Below are 10,763 nucleotides of genomic sequence, written 5' to 3' on the forward strand. Positions count from 1 at the left end.
TTCACGCATAACTACCACAAAAACTCGGTAACAGTGTAAATTGGAGCAAGGGCTCCTAGGCATGAATGGGGTTTTCTGCCCCTCTGTTGAAACTTGTGTTTGGGGTAAAATTGAGCTGATTGCCCTAGCATTGTGAAGTCAGGGCGCGAAGCCCTGGAACATTATTTCCGGTCATATGGACTGTGGCATCAGAGTGGACCGCGATTTGAACCATGTGTGGCACGTGACCGTACATATTTCGAACACACACTGTACCACCTCAATTAAATGACATTTCGCTGTCGTCTGGTTTGCTGCATACGGTACCTTACAATGATTTGTTGAAGTTTCTGTAGGTACCTCTTGATAGGAACATAATTATGCACTCATCATTTCATAAACTGAAGGGTGAAAATAGAACAGGTGAAAGTGCCAGAATGGTGAATTGTCTATTTTTGCTCGGGATTGACTGAAAGGTGAATATGGTTTAACATAGTGAGGGCTGGAATTTCATATTGTGCGTCTACAGATTTCCAGCCTTCAGCATGCGACGCCGTATGGTCCTTTCAGTCAATTCGGAGCAAAACAGAAGTACTTTGCGTCCTCGAGATTTCTTCTGAGGATGCAGAGCACAGGTTTCTGCGAAACGTCAAGAATTTCACCTTATTTCCTTGACACGGCATGAACCCAAAAGCCAATACAATATCATGTCTATAAGTATGGGCCGTGAAAGCATTAATGGCAACAAAAACAGAAGACAGTTAACCATTGTGGCACTTTCACCCATTTTCACTTTTAAATTATAGGGATGTAGTTTAGAGTTTGTCATTTTTATTGACGTAGGCCTACAATAAGACACTATCATTATCACCATTAATGAAGTAGATATGAATTTGAAACTCTTTCTCTGGTGCGACATAAAGCAGTATTAAAAATGCTGTAATAATTTTGTACGTTAACTAAGCTCTGTAACAGATTGCTTAAATTTCTCCTTTGGTTGTTATTCAGTGGAGTACGTTACGTTGAATTCAAATATTTATTGATTCATTTACAACGTCCATTTAACAACCAGTCCAAATTTTGTGCTGGAAATACTAGGGCGTAAGGAGACGAGCTGCACGACTAAGCGGTATATCCCGAGCTGTCCGTGGAGAAATGGGGTGGAATAACATTAGCAGACAAATAATTTATTTTATTTTTATTTTTTTGCTAGTTGCTTTACGTCGCACCGACACAGATAGGTCTTATGGCGACGATGGGACAAGGAAGGGCTAGGAGTGGGAAAGAAGCGGCCGTGGCCTTAATTAAGGTACAGCCCCAGCATTTGCCTGGTGTGAAAATGGGAAACCACGAAAAACGATTTTCAGGGCTGTTGACAGTAGGGTTCGAACCTACTGTCTCCCGAATACTGGATACTGGTCGCACTTAAGCGACTGCAGCCATCGAGCTCGGTAGACAAATAATTTGAGTAGAGATTTTGATGGTAGGAAAGATCATAATATGAACATAAAGTTGGAATTCTAGATGACAAATTGGAATTTTTTTATTTAGCGTATGACTTAATAAAATACAAAACAATGGGGAATAAACAAAGAAAAGAAAAACAAGTTCATGATGGACAGTTTCCAGCAACTTTTATAACTTGCAGTCCAGGTTCTTGAGCCATTCAACTACGCCAGGTATCCCATCAATAACATCTTGTCTCTCGCCTCGGTAATACCTGATAGGACACTCAAAGGCGATGTGGTAGATTGACTGTCATTCCCACAGTCGCAGGCAGCTGATGGTATCCAACCCCGTGTACAATGTATCACGGGAAATAGGCCTAGTCTATAAATTTCCAAGTTCTTTGAAGTAATTCAAGAAAAGACTATATCAACAATTGCTAGGAACCTGCCACCTATGCGACAATCCTAAATGCAGATCAGTGATATAATTTATTTATTACCATGCTGTTCATCACTACCCTAATATAACGTTTACAACGAATTCATTTATGGGCTTAATTGATAATTTTAATTTGTTGTAAATGTGTGATATTATTATTTTCTTCCAATCATTGGAATTCTTCAAATTAGCTATAGCTGTACCTTGTAAGCAACACATTTTGCTCTCTTTTATACCATAGAAAAATCATAAGTCTTGCTCACAAATAAAGGCATATTTGGCACTGCAGGGGAGGTCTATTACTAAACCAGAACGAAGTAGTGCCCCGCAGTCCGAATCTTCCTTGAAGCCCTCATACACATGGTTATTTGGTCTCCCAGACTCCCAGTTAGAGTAGCCTATCTCGGCGTAAGACTCTCCAAGCACAGTAATAAAATCCCCTTCTGAATACTGATCAGTGAAACCAAGCCACGCCGCGCCGGTCCACGTCGTCTTCTCGATGCTAGGGTGCCGCGCGAACAGCGCCTTCAGAAAATCCTGTTGCTGTTTTGAGCGAATCACTGCTAGGTGGCCTCCCTCATCAGAGCAGGTCTTACGAGCCGTCTCCCAAGGAACAGCTGTACTATTGAACTTGTAACGTCCCACACCAGTTACCGAGAAATAACCCAGACCAGCTCGCGGCGGCGGCGTCACCAGTCTTGTCTCCATAGAGAGAGTTTCGATGGTCGAACATCCTCGCACTCGCTGAATTAGATCAAGAGACGTAGGTGCTATTTCCTTGTTGTCGAACTCTAGAGACTGTGACGGTAATTGGTCCCACATGACGTAAGTGTGCCAGTGACCAGTCTGGTTTCTACTAGTGGAAATGGACAGCTGAATCATTCTGGAGCATTGGTCCTGCAGTGAGCTACCCACCATCAAGAGTATCATTCCAAACGCCAACATCTCTGGAAAAGAAAACCATTTTTAGATTACTAACCGTACCTTGAGAGAAACAGACATAGCTGCACAAGTACAGAGTTTGTAGTAAGTTTTAGTATAAATTGTTCAAAAGTCGTGCATATAATCAATCGTTCATCTTTTCCACGAACCTGCTACGCTGGCTTAGCAGGGGGATACTCCCACCTAGCGCATCTCTGGTGGCGGATAGGGGGGTCCTAACCGGCTTGCCGGCGGACTTGAGGGAAATAAAATACCTCTCGCGGACCAAACACACTACCCCCTGCGGGTGGGGGACGCACATGTTGAATACACCCGCGGTATCCCCTGCCTGTCGTAAGAAGCGACTACAAGGGGCGACCAAGGGATGATTGATTTAGAACCATGAAACTACTTTTGATTCATACCATCACGCGGGGAACACCATAGGTTGCCTGTACTTGCGAGTAGTAGACTACCACTATATTAGGTATGAAATAGGTTTGTGATTAGTAGCAGTATAAAGCCTGGCCTGGGGGTTTTCCAGTACCCGTGCGTCGTACCCATGTGAGCAACACCGCGGATCTGGGCGTTGCCTGTGAGTTGTACCACTATATGAGCGACACCGTGGGTCTGCGTTGGCTAGGAGTAGTACCCACTATGTGAGGAACCCCACGGGGTCCGTTGGACCGGCACCCATGACTAGTACACCTAGGTGAGGAAACTCATCGGTTTGCGTTGGCTATGAGTGGCGCCACTGTGTGAGAAACACCATAGGTCTGCGTTACCTGTACGAAGTACAATACTTGTGAGTAGTACCATCTTGTGTGGAACACCGTGAGTCTTCGCTACTTTTGATTAGTACCCCAACATGACAAATACCATGGTTCTACTTTACTCGCGACATGTACCATTCTGTGGGGCCTTAGACATAGATTTTGCATCATTGTGCCTTATAAATGGTATCTTGGTCAGTAATACCTTTATTTAGATCTTTTTTGAGTCTGATCCACTGTTTTGTTTGTTTGTTTTTTTTGTTTTTTTTTGTTGGGCTCATGGCCATCCATCCATTCATTCTTCATAACATATTTTATTTTATTTTGGTCAGTGGATTAATTTGAACATTTTGTTATTTCATTTCTTACCATTAAGGGCCGATGAGCTCGTTGTTAGGGCCCTTTAAGCAACCAGCATCATCATCATCATCATGGTTCATCTTTTCATACCCGCTAAAGAATACTGAACTTGGCTGTCAGGGGTTCTATATTTTAACAGTGTATAAAAATTTCCACGCAATATATTCTCAGGCGCCGAAAGCCTTTACAGGAAAGTACACGGCGAAAGCTCCTAATAAATCCTCAATAAAGCGGCTACACGCAAATTTCATCCCGTATCGGTCGTCCGACAGTGTTAACAAACGAAATGTTGGCTGTCGTGTGACGCCTTTCAAGACAGTCCGGATTCTCGGTTGACGGTGCCCATATAGAGCTCTACGCGATTGTTTGAAGCTGTGCCCCTATACTGCGGTACATCAGCTGCTGGAGACCTCGAACCTCGACTGGCTTATTGTGGACGTTTCATAGAATTCGTAGGGCCCAATGATATTGGCATGTGAGGCGAGGTCTCATCTCACCAAGTACATCAGATCTCAGAATTTGATAGTACGGGCAGCCACATGGAATGCATGAGATGCCTATAAATTTGGTTTGTGGTGTACCATGTCACGTAGTCATATCCTCGCTACATCTCATGAAGACGCAGTGAATAGTGAAGAGTATGTAACGATGGTGCAGTCATTTGGGTGATTTCCTCCAAAGAGTAGCGTTACGAAAATATTACAAAGTTTGGGCTGAGAAGACTTTGGAGAAAGGAAACGAGCTGCTCGTCTAAATGGTATGTTCCGAGCTGTCTGCGGAGAGACGGCGTGAAACAACATTAGTAGAGGAATAAGTCTTAGTGGTGTTTATAAAAGCAGGAAAGATCAGAAATGAAGATAAGTTGGAATTCAAGAGAGCAAATTGAGGCGAATATTTATTTATATGTAAGGGAGTTAGGGACTGGAGTAGTTTTTCCAGGGAGATGTTCAATAAATTTCCAGACTCTTTGTATTCATTTAAGAGAAGGCTAGGAAAACAACCAATATCTAATATGACACCTGGGCGACTGCCGTCAATGCAGATCAATGTTGACTGATTTGTCAATAAATTGTCGGAATAGAAGTTGCAAAACGCGTGGTTTCAACAGGATAATGACATAGCCCAAACAGCGAGGAACACTTTGCCTTACTTTGAGTATTGTTTCTCAGAACGTTTATAGCCAGAGCGATCTCCGGATTTAACACTCCCTACCCCGACCTTCGAATTGCGCCACTATTTCAGTCTGATCTTACGTCGAATATTTTAAAATGTCTTAAAAAACGTGATTAATCGTATCCACTTGTGTGAAGCAGGGAATTGCAGCCATTTGCAGCACTTATTGCAAAATAAATGTTTAGTCTAGAGTTGAGTGACTTTATGAACAGCCTATATGGGTAAGAAACTAGACAGGCCGAGTGTCACCTGGTTTAAACTCGGAATATCCGCCTCTGTGGTGTAGTGGTTAGCGTGATTAGCTGCCACCCCCGGAGGTCCGGGTTCGATTCCCGGCTCTGCCACGAAATTGGAAAAGTGGTACGAGGGCTGGAACGGGGTCCACTCAGCCTCGGGAGGTCAACTGAGTAGAGGTGGGTTCGATTCCCACCTCAGCCATCCTGGAAGTGGTTTTCCGTGGTTTCCCACTTCTCCACCAGGCAAATGCCGGGATGGTACCTAACTTAAGGCCACGGCCGCTTCCTTCCCTCTTCCTTGTCTATCCCTTCCAATCTTCCCCATCCCCCGCAAGGCCCCTGTTCAGCATAGCAGGTGAGGCCGCCTGGGCGAGGTACTGGTCATTCTCCCCAGTTGTATCCCCCGACCAAGAGTCTGAAGCTCCAGGACACTGCCCTTGAGGCGGTAGAGGTGGGATCCCTCGCTGAGCCCGAGGAAAAAACCGAACCTGGAGGGTAAACAGATGATGATGATGATGATGATGATGATATCCACTGTCATCTTCTAAAGACATAGGATGTTTTGTTTTAATTACTGTTGGCTATGTTGACGATAACATAGTGAAGTTGTTTCTTAAATTCGTAGTGCGGAGAATTTGGAGGCTGTCGCTTCGTCTGTCTCAGATGGAGGGAAGTTTCAATGCATTAACACAAGAATTATATCAGCTTAACTATATCATACAGAAAAGTTGTGTCAAAGAAACGGATAAGGATGATAATTATTTCCCATAGTTATTCGCACTTCTTAACAGAAGTATGTCCTCAGTTGTAAATGCAGAGGTTGTTTTAAAAGTATTTTAACGTACAAGGCCTCTTTTTTTTTAAACCCAGACCGAGCGCACGGTTTTCGTACTCTGCACTACTGCAGCTGCCTCAGGCCAACTTACGTCGCGCGCAGCCACTCTGCTTTAAGCGTGTACATAGTCTTTTATAAAATCTTTTCTTTTAAAAGATACTGGAAGTGTAAACGTTCATGCACCATTAGTACATTTTGCACACTCATAGGGCCTCATCCGAAAAAAACACAATCTGTGGGCCGAATAAACGATCATTCAATGATGGAAGATACCACTGACAATATCTTACTTTTCTTGCTGGATCAGCAGGTTTTAAACACCGGGCCCGTGTAAACCTGTACGGTTTGATGTGTAACAGCTTTGTAGCTCTTTGTGCAGAAGAAACCGAAACCCCTGCTGGTTGCGCTAATTTTGTGAGTGATTTATTTGGTAAATATAATGAAATGGCGTATGGATTTTAGTGACGGGAGATCTCAGGACGGAATCGGTTCGCCCGGTGCAGGTCTGTTGAATTGACTCCCGTAGGCGACCTGCGCGTCGTCATGAGGATGAAATGATGATGAAGACAACACATACACCCAGCCATCGTGCCAGCGAAATTAACAAATGATGGTGTGCCCGTTTACATCTCGTGGACAGCTTTCAAAATGGCGCCGAAGGAAGGTATGGCCAATCCCATCTATGAGATACAAGGAATATATATGTAGTGCGATATTATAGAAGGCCATGCATGTCTGGGAACGGACAAATATTGAAGGCACTACGGGACAGTAGAGAGTCAAGTGAATTGTTTTACAAAAAAAATAGAAGCGAAGGGATTGTTAAACAACTTCATCTTAAAAATCTGCATCGCAAGAGTGAAGACGTAACCGGTAAACGAGCTATATATTGAAAGAAGATAAAAGAATTTAGAGGAGATTCTTGTAGAAAAGGGATCATCGTTGTAAAACAAATAATATAATTCACCGGCCGACGAACCAGACTTAATTAAAATATAAAAAAATAAGCAAGATACGGTGATATACGCCTAGAAGGATCCCGAGAGCAATCGCGTCTCATTCTGTAAGGAGGGACCAATTGAAACCCAAGAGAAATACTTTCATACGGCAAGAAGACTACCTTGGTCTAATTCAAAAAAGAAGAATAAATTTTCGAGATTTTCCCAGAAAGAGCCGATATATATACATATATATATACGGAGAATTTAATCCCGACGAGATCAACGTTATATCTCAGAGAGTAAGAAAAAGGAATAACAACTGGAGAATTATTATTGTCAGATGGATCATATCATGACAATTTTCTGCTCCGAAATGTATATTTTTGTTATCAGCAGAAGTAATATGATGTGTGCCTGCTAAGCATGCATGATGGACCAAACTGGGGAGCGGTACATCCTAACCAGATGGCCAACCCATAATGAGGAAGGCAACGGCCAACCAGACGACTAACCCACATCCTGACCGCAGAGCTAACGACATCCGAGTTGAATGGTTAAAATTCCCGACCCTGTCGGAAATCGAACCCGGGGACCCTGTGACCAAAGGCCAGCACACTAACCATTCAGCCATGTAGCCGGGCATTTATTCGATGAACGTTCAACATTCGCATCAATGTCATCTAGCTAGTTGTTTCAAATTTATTTACAATTACTTGAATCTGTGCTCGTGAAGGTGGCACTTCACCAGGAAATTGCTGAACAAATGCATAACGTACTCGTCGAGCGGACTCGTACTTAAAATAAATTTTACATACGAAAATACGGTGTTGCAATGATAACTGTCTCACCATGTTAACAGCTGGGATTCAGATTGGCCATTGATGTTCGGGCGAACACGTTCATGCTCCTTACAAGGTCAAGAAGTATGCGCGGGTCTCCCGTACAGTGGCTTAGGTCTTGGAGAGTAGACAACGTCAAAATAAAACAGTACCGGGCCTATAGAAGTTGAATTTATCTTAACGTATGTACCGGGAGGTACACCTATACGCCGCACATTTAAATCTTGCGCCAATAGAACTCCTCTACAGGAGAAACACTAAACTTGGGACTAGACCTACTTAAACTTTTCCTCAGAAGATGTCACTACCGTAATTTTGTTATTGTGAAGTTTCCACCACTGTGTGAATTTCAACTTGTTTTTGTTTTCCGTTCATCAAGAAGTTTGGGCATTCTCTCATAGATGTCACTGCGAAAAACTATGATCATGCACCCTGGTGCGAAGTGAAGGAACTTTTTTGAAGAAGTTTTGTATGCATAAGTTTGTTCTTTACTAAATAATGTTTATTCATTTTTGAGTTGGCGATATTGATCTTTTCTTTCCGCCAGTTTTGAATTCTGCCAATCCCTAATTTCTGAAATTAATTTTCGGCCTATCACAGGCTTCTTCTTCGATTTGGTGTGTAACTTTAAGGTAGCCAATAAAATTGAGCGGATGTGGCTAATTTATTCATGAAAGGTCTCGAACCTTCCCCGAGGGTTTATAAACTGCAGATTTTCTCCTCTCTTGGCCATTTGATCAACATTTAACTTGGTGTATGTGTCAAGCAGGAGGCGGGAGGAACCTCTTTCTTCAGGCAGCAGGTCTTCAGCAAGGTAATGGCCAGTTAACATCTTATTTATTGTTTGCTCCGCAGTTCAACCAGAGGGAAAGGTCAGAAACTTTAACCATGTAACCTACATCTCTACAAAAGTAATGCTCTGCCGGCTTATGTAAAAACTTCACAACATCTTTAACTGTGAATCGGTGATGGAGAGTGATATACCCTCTCGAGCTCCTCTTCATATTGATGTGAGGTGGCTAAGTTTTGTAACTGGTTTTCTTCCTTTCCGTAATGTCGTAATTTATTCTTATACGAGTCACTTCAGTAGTTTGGGAATAGCCCTTGTTCATCGGCCTAGTGCCTCTTAGGTTTTAAGAAATCGCATCGAGGAGTGCAAGTATTCGCCTCCTTTCATTTTGTGTTCGGGTCATTTATTTAACTGTCATTTCTTTTACACGAGAGCGCTATAGTTTGGGTTTCAATTTTGTAAGCTGGGCCGGGAAAGTCCAAGAGATGTAAAATATTTTTGGTGTTGCCTTGAATACGTTTGAAAACTGAGAGAGCCTGGTAGTTCCTTTTCAAAGTAAGATTACTGAATGCCTTTTGAAGGCTTAATATTATGAGTTTGGAGCCAGTGCTCCAGGTATTAGGGGATTTTTGCCCTTAAGCAAAGTTATGATCTTTGTAAAATTAAGTGTGTAGCTCAGGAATGTTTAAGTGAGGGCTTGAAGCCCAAGTTCTGTTGATACCACCAATCTTGTCTTTCCTATATTTGTTTATTGCTACTGGTACCTGTTACATTGCTATTTGTTGATTTCTGAAAAAGAAAAAAAGATATAACCTTTCTTAACGTTTTAAATTAACTTTGATTTTGTAGTTAGACCCATTCACCCCGGCACCTTCTTTCACCTCTGCTGGTCCACGGGTAACCCTTTAACAAGGTACGTGAAATACTGCAAAGTAAAACAAATTTGTCCGGGGCAAGAAACTAAACCTATTCATTATATACCTTATACCCATGTAATTACTTAAGGGTATGTAAATGTGTAAGAAAGGGAGGGTATGAATCGTATGCTTAACGGAGTACGCTAGTTGGAATTCACCCTTCTCTTTTTCTGTAGATCACAATATAATAGCACGCCTCTCGGTAGGAGTTTAAGGTCGGTAGATGCAGAGTGGGTCTCGACCCATAAGTGGCCGCGGGTGGTCCGTGGTCCAACAGCTCTGCACTCGGAGCGAGCAACCGAGCAGACGAGGGGTGGCCGCAGCTCTACCGTAGCTCTACGCCTCTGTATTCGGAAGATGGAACAGGGCTGGACATCACGACTGGCCTCAACCATCGGCTGTCTCGAGAATGGTTTCCGGTTGTTTTCCCTTCTCCTGCACAAAGGCGAATGCTGGGACAGTTCCTGGTATAGACCACGGCCGCCAACCCCCTCACCTCCGAGTATCTCCTTCACAGAAACATATCTCTCGACCTGAGACACGGCGTCACCCCCACTCCTTCAGGGAAGGAATGAAATTTTTTAGTAGTAGTAATAGTAGTAGTAGTAGTAGTAGTAGTAGTAGTAGTAGTAGAAGTAATAGTAGAAATGTAGCAACTTACCTAGAAATGAAATGTGTGTAATGCTCGATATGGAACTGATTGGGTAGTGTGTTCATTATTACGTGTTTTATATGAGTAGAATGGCGAGTGGTGGTTCCCTGGAGCGCGCAACGCTGCTAACGTTCAAAGGTTATCGAAATGATAAGAAGTGTTTGAATTCTTCTTTAGCAGTAGGCTACGTCATAGCTGAAAACTTGATTATGAATGATGCTAACGAGGAGTTAGTGAAAGTTCTATTCGAAAATGTCATTGAGTTGCTGTCTATGTTGATGAGATTGACGTGTAGAGCACAAATATTATAATATTATATGGCACCATTAAATACATTTTACGTCACGAATATGGACATGTACACACTCCACATTTAAAAAAAAATCGATAGGTCATGTCTTAAGAACGGCCGCAATTATTACGGCTTTGAATTCATCTTTCTGACAGAAATTAAGCAGGT

At 42.7% G+C, this 10,763-nt stretch overlaps 1 protein-coding gene across 1 annotated transcript; it reads right to left on the reverse strand.

Moving 5' to 3' along the window:
* Positions 1–1,505: 1,505 nt before the first annotated feature.
* On the reverse strand, positions 1,506–10,340 carry LOC136872406 (hemolymph lipopolysaccharide-binding protein). The gene is made up of 2 exons (XM_067146227.2): positions 10,313–10,340; positions 1,506–2,813 (listed from the first exon to the last, which is right to left on the reverse strand). The coding sequence occupies exon 2, from the start codon at positions 2,809–2,811 to the stop codon at positions 2,113–2,115; it is 699 nt and encodes a 232-aa protein (XP_067002328.2). The 5' UTR covers positions 2,812–2,813; positions 10,313–10,340; the 3' UTR covers positions 1,506–2,112.
* Between the last annotated feature and the right edge of the window lie 423 nt (positions 10,341–10,763).

This window comes from Anabrus simplex, chromosome 4 (genome assembly GCF_040414725.1).
Source record: "Anabrus simplex isolate iqAnaSimp1 chromosome 4, ASM4041472v1, whole genome shotgun sequence".
NCBI lineage: Eukaryota > Metazoa > Arthropoda > Insecta > Orthoptera > Tettigoniidae > Anabrus > Anabrus simplex.